The sequence below is a fragment of the Monodelphis domestica genome, chromosome 2 (genome assembly GCF_027887165.1).
Source record: "Monodelphis domestica isolate mMonDom1 chromosome 2, mMonDom1.pri, whole genome shotgun sequence".
NCBI lineage: Eukaryota > Metazoa > Chordata > Mammalia > Didelphimorphia > Didelphidae > Monodelphis > Monodelphis domestica.
The window spans coordinates 118,789,191-118,809,620 of NC_077228.1; the positions used below are offsets into that span (position 1 = coordinate 118,789,191).

The 20,430-nt window shown below is 37.8% G+C and overlaps 1 protein-coding gene across 3 annotated transcripts in view; it reads right to left on the reverse strand.

Moving 5' to 3' along the window:
* The window catches only part of INTS7 (integrator complex subunit 7), a 108,318-nt gene that overhangs the window by 47,564 nt on the left and 40,324 nt on the right, over positions 1-20,430 (reverse strand). For all 3 annotated transcript variants that reach the window (XM_016430141.2, XM_001366601.4, XM_056815895.1), the window contains 2 exons: positions 19,203-19,325; positions 1,928-2,045 (listed from right to left, as the gene is read on the reverse strand). In XM_016430141.2, the coding sequence (XP_016285627.1) occupies positions 1,928-2,045; positions 19,203-19,325 (241 nt within the window). The remainder of the gene's footprint in view (positions 1-1,927; positions 2,046-19,202; positions 19,326-20,430) is intronic.

The window sequence follows — 20,430 nt, forward strand, 5'->3', positions numbered from 1 at the left end:
AAGAATGAGTCAGAAAGATGGGAAATCAAAGGGGACATATTAAGTGAATTAGCTTGGTTTGGCATTTTGTGCTTATGTGAGAGATGCCTTTCATTTCTGGTATTTAGGGGGATGAGGTAGAAGGGAGATGAATATGGAGAAAAAATTAAGAAAATAACTACTTTTTGTTTGAATAAAGCCATTATAGCATGGTTTCACCATTATAACATGGTTTCATTATGAGATTTAAGATATGACTATCTAGAACACTAGGCACATTAATTATATTCAAACATAAATAAAAACTATTCAATAAAACCAAATGTGAATGATTCTGAGCATCAGCCATACCATTATTCCTTTCTCTTTTTATGGATAAGAAAAAATTGTTATTAAATAAATGCATATTTATGTATCTATACACACATGATATACATGTAATTAAAACTGCATGGCACAGTAAACAGAGCCCTGGGTTTGAAGTCAGAAAACCTAGGCTCACCTCCTGACTGCTATTTACTCTCTTTGTGACCTTGGGAAAGTAATTTTACTATCAAGAACTAATTTTCTTCATTTATAAAATGTGGGGATTAGGAAAATCTCTAAGGTTCCTTTCAACTCTGATTCATATGGACATATGGAGTAAAATGAAAGAATTACTGCACTAGAAATATCGTGATTATTCAATACTTAACATACTCATTTTTACTTTCTCTGGGAAATTTTTAAAAAGAAAATTATCTTGCACATAAGCGAAAGAGTTGTTTAATCAAATGACTTAATTAGTTAAAAGCAAAACATCCCAGGAATTTTATTAAAAAAATATTCATAATAAGAGCTTTATTGGTAAACAAACTACTACTTTCTAGTGTGGAAGAGAGAAATGCTGAAGTAAATGCAAGGACTAGATTTGCAAGGTTCTCTCATGAAAAAAAAAAGATAGAACTCTGGCTGCTAACGGGGGATGGGCATAGAACATCCAGTTAAGAAAAGGAGTGAGAGATTACTGGCTTTTACCTTTTTGAATTGAAGAGGGAAGGAACAAAATCCTGATTGAGCCTACTTAACTACAAATCCCTTGTTGAGCAGAAAAGATCCAGACTAATTATCTGTCCTACAGTGGTTGGATAGACTTTTTCCCTTTGGGGAAGGCAATAGCCTATCCTTCAGAAGACTTCTTCAAACTATATCTCTGTGCTAAGAAATACCATCATCTTGAACTTACAAAGATACTAAGATCATCTGGGACTTAGTCCCCAGATTTGAGCCTCAAACCCATGAAGAAATCTATAGGAGGAAGATAGGTCAGGGACTTCCTCTTTCCTAATTTATTATACCCAACCCCTTCTCTAATAAATAGATATTTTCAACTTACTGAGAACTTAGAAATCTTAAATGTACTAAAAGGGGAATCATAGATACAATCAACTACAAAAGAAAGAGATTGAAGGGGATTTTCTCTTACACATCAGCTCTGGTCAGATATAACTCCATTTTCCAGACAGCTCTGCCTGGGGGGAGGGAGAAATGGTGTTTCTCTTTATCTGTTCCCTCTCTCTCAATTACCTGGCAAAACTTTGGTTCCTGATTCCCTGCTAGTACACTAGGTATGAGGAAATGTACTATAATAGAGATGTGATTTAATAAATTTTGTTGGTTATTATGTACCTTTATAAGTATAGTGATCATTTTTATCAGGGTAAAGTTCCCACATTGGAAATTTTTAGTAAGTTGAAGGAGAGCAATAGTCTTCAATTATGATCTAACCCCAACCAAAATCAACTAGTAGCAAATTGATGGCCTATTTGATAATTATAATGAGTAGAAATACCATAAAAATAAGATCTTTCAGAATTTGAATATTCTTTTAGAAACTCAAGATAATTAAACATAGTTTAATTTTATGAAAGTGAGTAATAACTTAAAGGAGACTTCTCATCTTCCTTACCTGGAGCAATGCTGAAATAATGCTTGATCGCTATGGTCCCTGACAAGGTAGAGAGGACAGAGAGCATTCCTAGTTTCAGACTGTCATAAGGAGTTTGGAGGGCACACTCACAGAGTACCTGAAATTGAAAAGGGGCATAAATATAAGGATTAGGCCACTCCTCACTACTTATTTTAATTTTTCTGCAGTATAAACAAAATAAGTACCAGTCACGCACTTTTATATGGGGACAAAAATCAGTGGCACCTTTTTGGAGAATTTCAATGGACCAAAAACTTACAATCCCCTCACTCTGCTTGAACTTCTCTTCTACTTATCATCATAGCTAGAACTTATATGTTGCCTAGTATGTGCCAGGCACTGTTAAGTACTTTACAAATATAATTTTTTTTGATGTTTGCAATAACCCTGATTATTATGATTTCCATCTTATAGTTGTAGAAACTGAGGCAAATTAGTTAAGTAACTTACTTGAGGTCACAGATCTAGAAAACATCTGAGGTTGTATTTGAATGCAGGTCTTCCTGACTACCAACTCTGTTGATTTATCCATTGATATCCATCTATTCATAGTGTTAAGAGATTTTTTCTTAATCTCTCCCTTTTTTTCTTTAAGAGGCAAGGGAGCAAAAAGATTTCTGAGTAAGAGCCCCCTGCTGTTCAAGCTGTCAGCTGATGACAGGAGGATGTGGCTGACAGTTGGTAGGTGAGTTGCGGGCAGTTGAAAGAGGCTTGTCTCTGGGTACCCAGAGAGCAGAAACGTCTGTCTGTGTCTGCGAGACAAACTGGGAGTTGGAAAAATAACTGACAGTGGGTAAAGAGAAACAGATTTAAGGAGGTGGCAGGTAATTAATGTTTATTGATTACTGCTTGTTGCTTAACTCAGATAGGTAGTTAGAGAGTGGACAAATTCTTAGATCTTCAGAGTAGGAGAGTAGGCTGGGTCTGGCCTGGCAGAAGACACTGCCCTTGAAGGCAGATAGCTGTAGGGTTTTTTAGAAAGTTTTAGTTAGGATTGGGATCATAGGTAAAGGTATAAGAGTTCTCTCACTTTCCTCCTTTCTATTTCCTATTGAACTTTCCTCAAAATAAACTAAATAAATAAAAAAATAAAACTTTGTGTTTTACCAAACTGCTCTTCTGACTTCTATTTAAACTCTACCCCAAAATTTAACCCATCACACTAGCTACCTACATTTATGAATAAGTAATATTTTCTCTATGTATCATGTCCCAGATTCCTAGAATTCTCTCCTACCTCATTCTTTTAAGTCTCAGGTAAATTCTCACTTTTTCTATAAGAAATCTATTCCAAATCCCCCTTAATGCATGTGCATTTGTCTTAGTGCATTAGTCTGTTGATTATTTCTAATTTATTCTGTATATAGCTTATTTGTATAGTTATCTATCTGTTGTCTCCTTCATAGATTGTGAACTACTTTGAGAGTAAAGCCTAGCTTACATGCAGGGAGCTAAGACAGTGAAATAAAGGGTGTTCTGCTTTCCTGAACCCTCCATGTACACACAAAAAGAAAACAAATTCCTTCAAAACAAAGGAAAGCAGGAGGAATGTGTCTTATTTCAGTAAGAAGAGAGAGTAGCCCAGGGAGCACAGTATCTGTGGGAACCAGTAGAATATGGACCTACCAGGCTGCTAAAAGGCCAGAGGTTTGAAGAAGCAGAGCAGGACCAAGCCCAATCTGAGATACTTGGCATGAGTAGTGAAGGCAGAGTAGGCAAAAGACCAAAACACTTTCACAAGGTGGCAGAACACCCAAGGCAGCAAAGTGGCAAAGCTCAGCTTAAGTCACATGGAACAGTTAGCAAAGCCAGAGCAGGGACTGAAACCAATGTACTTCTATGTGGTGTGAGGCAGTGAAGTGGCAGAATGGGGACCAGTCCAGCTCATGAGACAATAGTAGAACTGGCAGCATGGGGAATGGAATCTAGCTGGACAAAATAGGTGCAAGCTTTCCCACAACAAGGGCAGGAACAGCAACCTCCAAAGACACAATGCTGGAAACAAAGGCAGAAGGGCCTACCCCAAGTACCACAGAAGAGTATTCTGCAAGCTTGGAACAGTGCTTCCTCTACCCCAGAATCAAAGAAGGACTTTAATAGAAGAACAGAAAACAAACAAACAAACAAACAAAAAAACCCTGGAAAAATGAGCAAAACACAAAGAAAAAACCAGACCTTAGTCACTTTAGTGACAAGGACACAAACGCAAAAAAATGAAAAAAGGAAACATGTGAAGCCTTAAAGGAAAGTTTGAATGGATGTCAGGACCCAAAGAACCTTTGGAAGAACTTAAAGTCTAAAAATCAAATAATGAGAGATTTAACAGAAAGACTTCAAACACAGGTGAGACAGAGATATATCAAAGAAAATAACACCCTAAGAATTAGAATGGACCAAATGGAAATGGAGGGGGTAAAAAACAACAACAAAAGAAAAACACTGAAGAAAATTACTCTTTAAATTTAGAGTTAAATTGGCCAAATGGAAAAGGAAACAAACTCAAGGAAGAAAATAATCCCCAATTAGAACTGGACAAATAGAAGCTAATGAATCCATAAGATATCAGAAAAAAATAAGATAAAATCAAAGGATGAAAAAATAGAAAATCTGAAATACTTCACTGGAAAAACAATCAATCTGGAAAACAGATCAAAGAGCAATAACTAAGAATCATTGGACTACTTGAAAGCCATGATCAAAATAAGAACCTGAGCACCATATTAAAAAAAAAAAATCACTGGGGAAAACTTCCCCGATATCCTTGAAAAAGAGGGAAAAATGAAATACTCTAGGATTACTGTAGCCAAATTTAAAAGTAAAGATTTTATTTTGTCTTTCTTTACATATCAAGCACTTAGTACAGTGCCTGGCACATAGCCTGCACTAACTAAATGCTTGATTAACTAAGATTTAATCTAGTAAACACTTAAGTAAAAAAAAAAGTCAAATTACAGTCTATCTTCAACAACACTGAACAATCAAATTTCAACAACACTGAATAATCAAATTTCACCTTAAATTGTTAATTTAAAATTATGATTTTAGCCTTCAATAAACTAGTGTATATGTTTTTATATGCACATGGTTATTAGGTGTTCAAGAAAAAAAAAAGGAAGAAGTCAGTGGTCCTCATATATCTTACATGTTCTCTTTTCAAAGAACACATTAAGACAGGGGGGCAGCTAATGGCTCAAGGGATTCAAAGCAAGGCCTAGAGATGGGAGGTCCTGGGTTGAAGTCTGACCCCAGGTAAGTCACTTAACCTCTACTGTCTAGCTTTACTGTTCTTTTGCCTTGGAACTAATACAGTATTGATTCTAAGACAGAAAGTATGTGTTTAAAGGAAAAAAAAATACATAAAGTGTTTCAAGTTAATGGTTCATCTAAATCACTTGAGAAATAGATTAAAGTAGCCTGAAATCATCAACAGTAAAGAAAGTCAGTGTAGTATACTGGTAAGAGCATTAAACTTTGAGTCAAGGTTTCAGTTCTGCTTTAGATACGCAATAGCTATGTGACTATAGGATCACTTAAATTTGTCAGAAAATACATCTGTCTTTAAAATAGGGACAATAAAACCTGTCATATCTACATCACGGTTTCAAAGGATCATATATAGTTTGCATTTTTTTGTTTCCCAGGCATATGAGAAAGACTGATGTCTTCTACAACAGCCTACTTCTAGCCTAGATGATATTTCCTTATGACCATAAATTTTCTTGAGTCCTCCTCAGTAATATTTACCCATAAGTACCCACCTCTTTAGCTACTATTATAAGGAAAAGAAGGAACAGTTGCTGTAAAGGAAGCAGGAAGGTTCCAGAATTGTAGGAGGGTTGCTTTTCCTTGGGGACAGTTGAAGCTGGAGGTTGTGGGTCTAAGCTCCTTAGGTGGACCTCATGAGTTGGACTAGTCTCCCTCTCTTGTGACTGTATCCCTTACCTAATGGCTGGTTCCCGTGTCCCTGTTTGTATCGTGTGGATGATAGTGATTTCCAAAAAAGCTGCTCAAGAGATCCAAGTGGTAAATGTCAGTGAGAACTCTTTCCTCTTGTCCTGTTCCTGCTACCTTCAATTCCTTACCATTTTTATACACCAACTAAGGGGGGTTTAATTTCACTAGTTGTAGGAATTAGATTTGTAGGTAGAGAAGTGTTAAATAGTGTAGATACCAATTGCCATACTTATCAACTTGATTTTGGGGGGAAAGGTTATTTATAGTCTTTAGACAGATCATCCCAATCCCCTTCTCTTCCTTCTCTTATATTAAATAAATCTTGTTTAGTAATATTTGGTATCCTATGAGCTTTATCTTATTGGTCTTCCCAAACCCTGTGTCCTTCTGATATTGGTCTCAGCAATCATTCCTCGACCCACTAAAATCCATTATCATCAGATAGCTTTTAGAAACAATTATTTTAGTTATATGTGTGTGTGTGTATGTGTGTGTGTGTAATTTCACTATAGGCTCTCCTCAACCTATCCACTGTTTCCCCTCTATTATAGTACCATTATCTAGCTCCTAGTCCTTATGTAGCTATATCTCACAAGTCTTAAGATTCCAGGACTCTCAATTTCCATCAAGTTCATGGGCGAGCAAGTGCTTGGCTGTAGGAGTGGGATTTCACTCTCTATGCAGTCAATGTAATTACAGAGGGAGAAAACAAACCTCTTGGATAATATGCTCACACTGATATAAGAGAACAAATAAGTCATAGAAATACAATATGGTAGTTAAAAAAAAGGATTAAGAGTTAGGAAGACCTGGGTGTGAATTCTGCCTTAGACAATTATTAGTTACATGCCCCCCCCCATCAAATCAGTTCATAATTTTGTGGAAAAATTATCACTTTTATATTATTCAAGTTACCTATTTTTCAAAATTGCTTATAATCTTTATTTGGAAAAGAATACACCTCTTACCTATAGCTGTGAAATATACACAATTCCTTCTAATTTTTTTTAATAGCATAAGGATCATACATTTTGAGATGAAAGTTATTTTAGGAAATTATCCAGTCTAACATTTCAATTTTATAATACAGTTCAGAAGTTAAATTTTCACAGAGATAACAGATTCCGAATTTGAACAGTCACCTGATTTCTAATCCAAACCTTTTATCAATATACCGTGAAAGATAGGAGGAAATAACTTTGTAACCTCTAAGCACTATAGAAATGAGTAATAGTTAACTTTATGTGTATCTCCCAGACCCTGAATTCAGAGCCTATTCGTTTTTTATAACAGCATTAGACTCAAAGAGAGATAGAACCTAAGATAGGGAACAAAAAGAATTGAATATTTTCTAACTGTACTATCTACTAAGCCAGTGATGGCAAACCCTTTGGGGACCCTATGCCATGCCCCACTCCCACAGACTGCATGCCCAGGCCTGTCCCCACTGCATGCCCTGACTCCTGATTACATGCAGTGCCCCATCCAATCCTATGTCTGTAGGGTTAGGTTGCAGGCTGGCAGGGTGGCCTGCTCTAGCTGAAGGCAGGGCAGGTGTGGCCATGTTGCTGCCACAGCCAGCAGGGGCAAAGGTGGGCTAGCCACATTCAGCCCCGGAGACTGTAGAGGGAGGCTAGAATTCTCCATCCCTGTGTTTGGGGGCTGGGGGATTGGGAGGGGGAGGAAGGGAAGTCTGCTCTGGCTGGAGGCCCCTGGCAGCACAGATAGCTGCACTCAGACATGATCAGCCCTTGGTGCCATTGAGGGTGGCTAGGTTCAGCCCCTGGGACAGTGGAAGACTAGAATGGACTGTCCCCTGTGTTCAAGGGCAGGTCCAGGCTTCCAGTTAGCTAAGCCTAGGGTCCTGTATGTGCCCACAGAGCTGCATGCCATAGGTTCGCCATCATGGTACACTAAGTAATAACTAGATGAACTGGATTCCTATATGCAAAATGGGGGCACACAGGTAAAAAGAATAAAGTTTGTTTTTTAATCTTCTGATCAACTGGGATAAACTTTTTCCGCTTTCTCTTGTTATTTTTTCAAAAAATTCTTTATTATAAGGAATGGCTTCCTGGAAGAGTGAGGGAGTGATATAGCAGTAAACATTGGTAAAGAAAAAAGTTCTCTATTAAAAGTATTTTTTTTAAACTCTTCCCTTCTGTCTTGGAGTCAATACTGTATATTGGCTCCAAGGCAGAAGAGTGGTAAGGGCTAGGCAATGTGGGTCAAGTGACTTGCCCAGGGTCACAAGCTGATTTAAAAGTATTTTTAAAAAATAGTGCTTCTGTTTTGCTCAGTTTAAGGGCTGCATCACTTCTTTTCTTCAGCTTGGACTGGTGCTATAGAAAGACAGGGTGACTTTGCTTCCCTGATACTTGCAGTATAAAAGATCAGTCCAGGGGGAAGGTCATGATAAACCTTTACCTTGCCTCCTGCATGATCTCTGTGGAATCCCTTCTTAGCTGTGATGATTCTCTAGGAAAAGTTGATTATTATTTTAAAATTTTCCTCCTTTTGCCTGACTATTTTCATCTTTGTTGAAGTAAAAAGATTTTAAATTTCATATATCTTCTATGTGTGATCACTGCATTTTAAAGCCTTTGAAGCCACTGTGGTCTTAGTCTAAAATAAAGACATTATATACATAAGTGTATACTGTATTAAGGAAAAGACTGCATTTTGATGGACAGAGACATGTGACACAAAATCACATGGGACCCTGGGTCAAGATTCCAAGCAAGGAGGTTAGGGGAGGTTTTGTTCCAACTGCCAGTAGTTTTTCTTTCTGGAGCAGAAGAAAGAGCAAGAAGTTTGGCTGGTAGCTGCAATTTCAACCATACAGAGATACAACTGGCACTGGAAGACATCAGCTGTGGAGAGAATACTTCAGCCAGACTGCAGGTCAGCTGGACTGTAGAATATAAGGAAGATTCATCTACTTGGCTGGGAGCTGTTTTTACCTTTCCTCTTGGACCTTGGCCCAACTTGGACTCAACTTTGTGAGATACTATTTATGTGGGACTTAACTTATTTAGCTTAGGAAGTTGGTCAATAGGATAGTTATTGTGATTTTTAGATTTTCTCCATCTTGCAAGAAACATGCTACCTCTCCGAATCCAGAAACCGAACTGTTTGGAGAAGACACCATGAAGATGCCTGCACAGACCACACAGTGCACCAGAAGATCCAGAGGGAACTTTGGGATGTGGTGATTTGAACTGTGTGGGGTTTAAATGCATTTGTTTTGTATGTATACTTTCATGCCAAAGGGGACTGCCTCCAACTGGCTTTTTATCAATGCATCTAGCAATTACTGGTTTTCTTCTTTTCCTCTTATTCTCAAATTGTTGTAATTTCAAAGTTGGTATGTTTACAAGACCCAGTGGAGAGACTAGTCTTCCTCAAGCCTCAGGGGGGTGGAGGTAAAATGGAGATTTGAACACTAGAAGGCAATCCCCAGAAGTCCTTGGTATTTCCCAGAATTCCCTGTAATCTCACATGAGTGTGCACCTGGGCGAGATCACAATTAGTATTTAACTGGCTCTCTGCCTCACATGCTCTCTGTTCAGCCATTGCAATGATGTAGTAAGTAAGCTAAGTGTGAGCACTCTGAATGGGCTAATCAGCCCTAGGCGCGTGTTTTTCTTATTTTGTATTCCTTTATTCCAAATAATCATTAATAAACCTCAAAATATAATACTTTTATTACTAGAGACAAATTTAATTTTTACACTCTGGCTAATCCACGAAGGCTGTGACGAGTACGCTCAAAAAAAAAATTTCCTGAATTTTCTTTCCTCTTACTCTACTTCCTACTCACTCAGTCAGTCTTTTAACAGCTAACTTGGCTTAAAGACATAGCTGCTAGAACAGGTGAGTATAAAACTCCTTAAGTTGAATTGAAAACAGCAGTTTTTCTTTTTAAGTGGCAGTGGGGAATCCTGTTTATAAATAGGAAAAAAAAAATCTAATTAGCTGACCATTGCTGATTAGCAGTGAGGAAACTCTGGGAAAAGGAGTCCTTGCTTTGATCTCTACCAACAAAAAAAAGAATGGCTAGATCACCATAGTAAAAGATAGGGAGCCAGAGTAAAGCCCATTTTCCTGCTTTTCAGCCTCTCTAGTTTTAAAAATTTAAGTGGGCTTTGCTGAAAGAGGATAGCACACATGGTCCTAGCAGTTTTAGCCTGAGGGCTAAGGAAAGATCACTTGTGACCTCTCCCAAACATAGTTTTAAAAGAAGCCTTACCCCAGGCAAAAGGCTTTATTTTGTCGGCCTTCTCACTTGTGACCCCTCCCAAACTTTTAAAGGGAGCCTCAGGCAGAAGGCATCATTCTTTAGTCATTCCTTTACACACTGAAGAACTGAATAAATTCCCACCCAAAAGCCTAACCAGAAAGAAAGAAAAGGAAAATTTATAACACGTTAAGACATTAAGGGGCAAAAGTTACAGGCAACTTAGTGATTGAATTTAGAAAAATGTGGCTACAACTGATGCATGGCTTACTTAAGAATTAGCTTAACTGCTCCATGACCAAATTTGTAAATAAATGTATTATTCCGTGTCTCTCTGAAATGGCTCATCCCAGAGGACTTATGGCTATATATGATCACTGCACTCCTCCTCCTTGGGATTGTAATTGCTGGAGCTTTAATATTGTATCTAATTTTCTCTAAGAGAGCACTGGAAAATACCATGCATAAGATGGAGAAACAAATAGGATTATGTCAGTCTCCTCCTGAAGAACATGTTTCACGGCCAAACCAAACGACTCCTCAACAGTAGCAGAACTAAATACTCGGCTTGAGCTTCTCGAGGATAATATGGGGGAGATCATAGCTTCTATACAAAGCATTAAAAGAGACTTAAAAGTATCCCTTAATAGCAGTGATTTAACTCTCCATACTGCATCATTATCAGATTCCCTATCCCACCCTGCCCTATGCAATTTGACTCCTAGTTCTCAAATAGCTCCCCCCACCCCTAACCAACCAGCTTCTCCCCGCCCACTCGGCTTCCACTCCTAACCATCCCACTTCACCCCACCCCCACCCCCTCGGCTCCCACTCCTAACCCTGCCCATACTTCTCCCCCCCCACTCCTGAACTGGCTCCCCCCACTCCTAACCAACCCGCTCCTGCCCCACCACCTGAGCCCCAACTCCTGCCTCCTACCCAGCACCCTTAGCCCCAGCCCTGCTCCCTACTCCTGATGCTTGCCCCCTTAGCCCCAGCCCCTCCCCCACCCCCTCAACCCTAGCTCCACCCCCTTATCCCCAGCCCCGCCCCCACCTATGTCTCCTACCCTACCCCCTTAGCCCCAGCCCCACCCCTCATCTATGCTTCCTACCCCACCCCCTCAACCCCTTCGCCCACCCATGCTTCCATCCCCAATCCCCTTACCCTGAGTACCCCTGCTACCTGCTCTGACCACACTACCTTAAAGCCCCCGTTTCTAACCATCCTACCCCTTCCCCTTCTCTTACCTACCCCCTTAAGAACCAACCAAGAAGCCTAGAAACAGGAACACTAGATAATCAAGATAGAAATTTTTTTTCCGTTAAGGGAAGTACCCACCTTTAATAAAGATGGGAACTTGGTATGTATAAGACACCATACACCTTTTAAAACTGATGATTTAGACAAATTCAAGGGAGATCTTCCATCATTTGAGGAAGAATCAATATTAATTATAGAAAGATTAGAGAACATATTCAGAACTTTTGACCCCTCTTGAATGGATGTTGAAAATTTGTTAGAAAAATTTCTGAAAAAGAGAGAAAAAGAAAATGTCATCTCTTTGGCTAATCAGAAGCGAGGTAAAGGAGCACACCATTAGCCAACTGCAGATCCACACAGGAACCCCAATGTTGCTCCAGATCACACAAAACTAACCCTGGCCAGAGAAGCATTATTGACAGCCAAGAGAGCTTGCTCTGATAGACCTGAAACATGGTCAAAATTTTAAAGTTCCAGACAATAAATTGATGAGATCCTCTCCCAATTTATGGACACTTATTAACATAGGAAATACATATATGGACCTTGATTTGACCAGAGAAAGGGACATTAGACAAATACAGAGTCAATTCGTTGAGAATTGATGTTCAGTGGTAAAAGACTACTTTAAAACTAGCTACCCTGATTGGGACTCTATGGACCTCGAAGAATTGAGGAAAGTAGCAGTCTATGTTTATAAGGGTCGTACAAAAAGACCTTTGACACACAATAAGTCAGTGGAAGACTTAATGAAAGAAATTGAAAGGATACAAGAACAACTGAAAAATAAGGGAGACCATAGCACCTCTGCAGGAATCCACAGATAAATCATTAACATGCCTTTTCTGTGGGAAGAGAGGCCATGCAATGATGGTCTGTAGGAGCTGGCTATGGGAAAAAAGAAATAATAACAACTTTAGAAATAATAACTATAGGAACTGTAATGCCAATCAAAATAATGACAGTGCTCCAAATATGGAAAATGATAATATCCAAAACAATGCCCAACAACAAAATATAAAAAAATGGAGCTCATCCAAACTATACTCCAGGTGAAAACCCCCAATAGCGTGGGGGATCCCAAAAAACTGCCCAAGAATCTTTATGAAGGTGTGAAGGGGGAGTAAGAGCCTTGGAATCAGAGTGACATCTTTGATTTTCCAGACCCTGATATTTTAATGCCAATAATCCCTATACACTCCCCTGCAAATAGTAAGGGCACTCATGTCACTTTAAAAGGTGGGAAATTCATACTACGATTGTCTTTTGGACACTAGGACATCTAGGTCAGTTTTGGTAAGCAAACCAGATGAAAATTGTGACTCTACTGGCTCTCTAAATGTAGTAGGTGTATTAGGAACACCTTTAAAGGTCCCAAAACTTTCTCCTCGCATGGTATGTGTGGGACTCCTGACTGTTGAACATTCTTTCCTTTTTAATGCCTGGATCCCCCACAAACTTGCTGGGGAGGGATTTACTATGCAAACTACAAGCCACGATATTGTGTGCTCCAGATGGCTCTATGTCCTTGGAAGTGCCTGAGGAATCCTTAAATTTATTCCCAGTACTTCTCTCAGAGAGCCAGGAGGCTAAAGAGCCTGCCACCATTGAAATACGTACATATATAGCGGAGTCTCTTTGGGTCACGTCATCTTCTGATGTAGGCTTACTCAAATCAGCTGTTCCTGTGCAAATTAAAACAAAATCCAGCCGAACTCCTTCCATTCCTCAGCATCCTCTCAAAGGAGGCAATAGAGGGCATTACCCCAGTAATTAACTCATTAATTAAACAGGGAATAATAATCCGTTGTAAATCTAAATACAAAATGCCCATCCTGCCCATTAAAAAACCAAAAAGGGAGTCTGATGGCAAGCACCTCTATAGACTCATACAGGATTTGAGGGCTGTGAACATTATAAAGAGACACTCCATAGTTTCCAACATCAATACTATTATTTCCTCTATTCCTACCACAGCTACATACTTTACAGTAGTGGACTTGTGCTCAGCCTTCCTTTCCATACGCATACATGAGAACTCCAAGCATATCTTTGCTTTCACCTGGCAGGGATGCAAGTACTCCTGGAGTCAGTTTGCCACAAGGTTTCATAGATAGTCCGAGTTTATTTGCACAAATTTTGAGCCAAGATACAGATAATATAAAATTTAAAAAGAGCAAATTAATCAAATATGAAGATGATTTACTTTTGGCTTCAACAGATGCAGAAGAATGCCAGGAAGATAGTAAACACCTTCTTTTGGAATTGCACAAAAGAGGGCATAAGAATAAAGTTCAGTGGTATCTCCCTAAAGTAGAATATTTGGGGTTCATACTGACTGCGGGTGCCCATTCTATTTCTCCCAAATGAATTGAAAATATTCAAAACTTGAGTGCTTCTATGACTAAGAAACAGTTAAGAGCAATTCTGGGAGCAACAGAGTTTTGTAGAAAATGGATCCCTTGCTATTAGGAAATTACCAAGCCCCTTATAGTACTAACAAAAGAGTCAGTCCTTGAACCACTTAAACTAGAGCCAGAACACCTGTCAGCTCTATCAGACCTAAAACAAGCTATCCTGTCTGTCCCTGCTCTAGGCATCCCAGATTACAACAAACCATTTACTTTGTATGTACATGAGCGAGGAGGGGGAGCATCAGGTGTTTTAATTCAGACTTTGGGACCTTCTCAATGCCAAGTTGTTTATTATTCAGCCCAGCTGGACCCAGTAGCTTCAGGAGCACCACAATGTCTTGGAGGTGTGGCCACTACAGCTTTACTAGTGACAAAAACTGTTGATCTAGTATTGGGATGCCTATTAACAATCACGTGCCCACATGAGGTAGAAGCATTGTTGCTAAGGCATAGAACATAGACATTTTCTGATCAGTGAATTACAAGGTATGAAATAACCTTGTTAAACAATGAAAATATTACTCTAAAACGCTACACAACCCTTAACCCTGCCACCTTGCTTCCAGATTTACCAACTTCAGGAGAACCATTACACAGTTGTGAAACACTAGTGTCCGTGGCAGAAAAGCCTCGAGATGATCTCTTAGACACTCCCTTAAACAACTCAGATCTGGTCTTTTTTACTCATGGTTCCTCTTTTATGAGGGATGGCATACGCTACACTGGAGCTGCTGTAGTCACAGAATTTGACACTGAGTGGACAGCTTCACTGCCCTCTAATATTAGTGCTCAAGGGGCAGAAGCCATAGCTCTAAAACATGCCTGTATAATTACCAAGGGTAAAAAGGCAACAATTTATACGGATTCTACATATGCCTTTGGCATTTGTCACTCAGTCGGGATGCTATGTCTCCAGAGAGGATTTTTAACCTCAGCTGGAAAATCTATAGCTAATGCAGAAATTATTAATGAAGTTATTTCTGCTCTACAGTTGCCTAAAGCCCTAGCTATAGTTCATTGCTCTGCCCATACAGATGGCACTGACCCTGTCTCTAGGGGAAATGACCGGGCAGATACTGCTGCAAAGCTAGCAGCCATAGAAGGGCCTGAATTAATTTTAACATTAACAACCACTGATGATTTAAATTTATCACTTTCCTATAATGAAAAGGAAGTGGAAAAATGGAAATAAAAATTCAAAGCAAAACAGATTAATGGAGTATGGGTGTCCATCTGAAGGAAAACCCCTGGCCCCTAGAAGTTTCTATCATCAAATTAGACAATATGTTCATAAAAATGGTCACTTTGGTACCCAGAGCATCAGGGACTCTGTTAGCAGACTATGGATAGCCCTGGTATAACTACCATAGCCTGCTCTACCTGCCAGGCATATAAACAACATGCCTTTCGTGGCAAAGCCTTTGGTGGACGTCCTCTTGCTTACACACCTTTTGAGCACCTGCAGATAAATTTTATAACAATATCAAAGGCTGGACAATATAAATTTTGTCTAGTCATAGTAGACCAACTGACCAGATGGCCAGAAGCATTTCCTATGGCCTGAGCCACAGCGGCTTTCATTGCTAAGGTGCTTTTAAAAGAGATTATTCCTCGCTTTGGCCTGCCAGCACATATTGATTCTGATAGAGGAAGTCATTTTACTGATTCTGTTCTAAATCATATATATACTTGCTTGGGGATAACTCACAAATTCCACGTTCCTTATCATCCCCAGAGCTCAGGCAAAGTAGAAAGGATGAATAAAGAACTTAAAACTATGATTGGCAAATTATGCACTGAAACACATTTAAAATGGCCTGAAATTCTCCCTCTGGCACTATTTTATCTTAGAAGCAGGCCCAGGGGAGATCTACACATCTCACCATTTGAGATGCTTTCTGGACATCTGACTATACAGGCTAAGCCTTTCTCCCTGGCATATACATCACTATTAGGGGGAGATACTACTATTGCTTTCTATATACAGGAATTACAGCATAAACTGCTTGAACTCCAGGAATCAGGAGCTGCAGTACAAGCTTGAACACTAGACTTTTCGCTTCATGACCTGAACCCAGGAGACAAGGTGTATATAAAGAACTTCCAGCATACTGGAGCAACTCAGCCTTTGTGGGAAAGACCATTCCAAATATTGTTAATTACTCCAACATCTATAAAGATTGGAGAGAAGGACTCTTGGATTCATTGCTCACATGTAAAGAGAGCATCTTCTATTGAACCCGATTGTCTGTATCCTATACATGCATTGGAGATAATAATCCATTGACCAGTGGACACTTTTTTCCCTAACACATTGAATTCCTGAATATTTTTTCTCTTTTTCCTTATTTTTATTATTTTTTCTTTTTTTATTAAAATATTTGATTTTTCCCTTTTCTCATTTCTATGTACTCAAGGTACATACAATCAATATTAATTTTTCAACTATAATATAAGTTTAAATATATAGATATATATATAGATATATAGATATATATATACTTGCTATAATATTAATACATACCCAAACAGCTTTAGACTGTGGGAACCTGCCATATATTGATAATTGTTATGGGACTGTGATTAATGCTGGTGTCTGATTCTAGGAAACGGGATAAAAAAAAAAGGGGGCACAGACTTAACCTGAAATAGTGCCAAAAGAGCACATAGGTAAAAAAAAAAAGAAAACAATCCAGGTAGGATTGATGCACTTCTAAGCCAATACTAAGGACTTAAACCTAGCATGAGACTTGAGGTTGCAATGCTTGACATACGTTAAGACGTAGGCCTTCCTTATATCCACACTCTTCATGAAAATACTTACAGATAAGTACCAGAGGTAAGCTATCATCCTGGCTCCCTCTATCCCTGAGAATGAAGGTAAAATCAGACCAGAGAATGACATTTCCCTGTCTAAATAACAATCTGGTCCTTTTTTCTCTCCTATATTATGGCAACTTCCTGTAGCCATAGCTGCAAATGGGTAACTGAAATATTACTGCATTCTGTCCTACAGACTTATGGAATTTCTAATTTCTATTACTTTAATTGTACCCTAATACAAGGGCCTATTAAAAATTTATTCTTGATTAACCAAAATTTTGTATACATAGATTTTTGATATTTTGATACTGATTTTGAATTCTTAAAAAAAAAAAATATATATATATATATATATATAAATAAAAGGGTTTAAATTTTCTTTCATTATTTTTTTCTTTTGTTATTTGTTTTTGCTTTTTTTAATTGACTCACACATACCCATAACTAAACCTTGCATCCTGAACTGAACTGGGTGTTTTTCAGCACCTTCTTCAGGGGAGATTGTATTTTCATAAAATCCAAGATTAAATTTTTATTCGAGAAAGATCTTCAGAGAAGAAGCTTGCTAACTCCTAAATCCAGAGAATGAACTGTTTGCTGAAAGATACCTAAACCCTTAAACTACAGGAAGATCTAGAATGAAGCTTGGGGTGCGGTTGATTGAACATTTATTCTGAATGTATATTCTTATGCCAAAAGGGGACTGCCCCCTAATCTGGCTTTTGTCAATGCGCCCAGCAAAACAATTGGTTTTGCTGTCTCTCTCTCTTCTATTTCCCCCTTATTTCTAATTATTGTAGTTTTCCTCTTAGAGGGTAAAATTTTGTATACACCTGCAGTTAGAAATTTTTGGGTGTGCAGGATGCTTATGTTTAGTGATCAATTGGGGAGACTAGTCCCCAAATCATCATGGGGGGGGGGGGGGGGATTGTGATTTTTTAGATTTTCTCCATCTTGCTCTCTCCTCTCTCCTCTCTCTCTCTCTCTCTCTCTCTCTCTCTCTCTCTCTCTCTCTCTCTCTCTCTCTCTCTCTCTCTCTCTCCCCTCTCTCCTCTCTCTCCTCCCTCTCTCTCTCCTCTCTCTCTCTCTCTCTCTCCCTCTCCTCTCTCTCTCTCTCTCTCTCTCTCTCTCTCTCTCTCTCTCTCTCTCTCTCTCTTAATTTCTTCCTCCTATTGTAATTAAATCACCATAAAACTCCATTCTGACTTGAATGTTTTTCATTTTAGGATTTTAAAAATAAAATCCTTGGCAACCAAATAATTATTATATTCAGTCTCAACCATAAAATTTAACCTTTACATTATTAGGGGATTAGTTTGGGGATAAGATTTAGAAATTTCCCTTCTCCTTCTTACTCTCAATCCTATCCCATTTCCCATTAATAACTCAAAATATTTACATGTTTACCACTTGTTTCTTCCCCTTAAACATCCCATAATAACACACACCATACAATAGTGGTATGAAGATGAAAATGTGGTTCATGATATACATGTCAATTCCCTCAGGATTGATTTGAGGAAATCAAAAAGTAATTATATTTGGTTAATTAAATTTCAATGAGGTCAATAAATAGGACTATAATCTGATAAAATATAAAAAGCTATAAATAAAAGAATGTAAGATTAAGATTTTTAAAATTTTATTTTTATTGTCATGCAAAACACACTTCCTTATTGGTCACTGTTGTAAGAACACTCATACATAACCAAAACTCCACAATAAAACCATAAATACACTGATGTGAAAGACAACTCCAATAGTTCAAGATTAAGATTAAAAAAGAAAACCAAAGCCCAAAACCTTGAAAATGGGATAGCTAGGTGGCAGAGTGAATAGAGTGCCATGTCTAGAGGTGAGAGGACCTGGGTTCAAGTCTGCTACAATCATTTCTTAGCTGTGGGATTGTGGGTAAGTCACAAATCCATTTTGCTTACTCCTTGCCCTTTTATCTTAAGAGTTATTACAAAGAGAGATAATAAGGGTTTTTTTAAAAAGAAAACTTAAAATAAAGTTTACTCTTACTGAAAACAGAAAATTCCAGAACATCTCTCCATGAAAAAGAATATTTTGTGGGCAGGGACAGAAACATGTTAGTGACTATGTTTCTCCCTAAGAGGACCAAGAAGGAACAGATAAAGGAAAAAAATATACATCCAGTGCCCAATGCTAAAGAGAATGAAAATGGCAAGTTACAGCAGAAGTTTGTAGGAAAAAAGACATCTTTTTTTTATGTTATTGTTAAGTACAGAAAATAGGAGGTCAGCAGCAGATTCTGTACTCAAAAAACAAGTATTTTTCAGATCTTGAATCTTGGCCATATCTTAAATTTATAAGTGAAGAAATAACTCAATAGAATCTAATCTAGGTCTACTGAATTATCAATTTATTCCAGAAATGTAAATTATTCTCTTAGAACACTGACTATAACACTCATAAGACTATATTGCTTGGAAAAAAACAAAAGGAACAGATTTCTGGCCCTTGTGCATACTTTAATTCATATATAAAACATTATGTGGTTTTTTGATTAAAAAATTGATGTTTAAAGTTTACATACCTGTATGTTCTCTTTGCTCCATGTATGTGGTGTTTTATTTGCAAGTAACTTCAGGTCCTGAATAGCAAGTCTCTTTACTGCTTTCCTGGGATCATTCTTCAAGTATTGTAAAAGGAGTTGAATCTATAAAGAAAGTTATCATTCATAAAGAATAACATAAGAGTTTAAATTTTATTTGGGATTTGATAAAATCATTTATAAATTACTAAGATCTCTCTTAAAACATTCTGTGTTTTTTCATGTTCATGGCAGTAGAGATTTCATCAACTATCCCACTACATTTAAAAGTGGTGTTTATACTATAGTCTACTTACATGTGCAAAAGTATCATGTCTAAAAAATGAATGCTCATACCTTAATTAAAACTTTATTGCTAAAAATTGCTACCAATCATCAAGACTTAATCTTTTTGCTGGTGGAAGGTCTTGCCTCAATGTTGATAACTGATCAGTGTGATGAATGCTGAAGGCTGAGATGGCTGTGACAATTTCTTAAAATAAGATAACAATGAAGTTTGCTGCATCCATTGATTCTTCCTTTCACTTGAACACCATTAAGGCCATTAAGAGGTAATTAATTGGTCTAATTTCAACACTGTTGTATCTCAGGGAACAGGGGAACCCAAACAGAGGGAGAAAGACAGTGGAACAACCAGTTGGTGGAGTAGTCAGAAAACATGCAGCATTTACAATTACAAGTTCAGTGTCTTATAAGGATGGAGTTTGTAGCATTCCAAAAACAATTTACAAAAATATCAAAGAACACTGATCACAGATCACCATAACAGAAATTATAAAAATAATGAAAAAGTCTGAAATATGGTGAGAATTACCCAAATGAGACAATGTGAGGACATGCTATTAGAAAAATTACAATGATGTGATTGCTTGATGAAGGGTTGCCACAAACCTTCAATTAAAAAAAAGCAACATCTGGGAAGCACAATAAAACAAAGCACAATAAAATGAGGTATGCCTGTAGGTTGTTTCTAAGTTCATTTGTTTAATTATTTAAGTAATTAGTATAGAAATCAAAATTTAAGTTCCCATAGAAACCTCCCTATAAATGGTAAAGTTCCATGGATCTATGTAAAATGTCTATTTAATTTGTGACATAGATTTAACAGTTGTACCTTTGCTATGAAATATAAACATAATTTTGCTATATTACTAATGATTAATCAAAATAACAAAGTTGAACAAACTAGCTTTCAAAAAATTTCTGAATG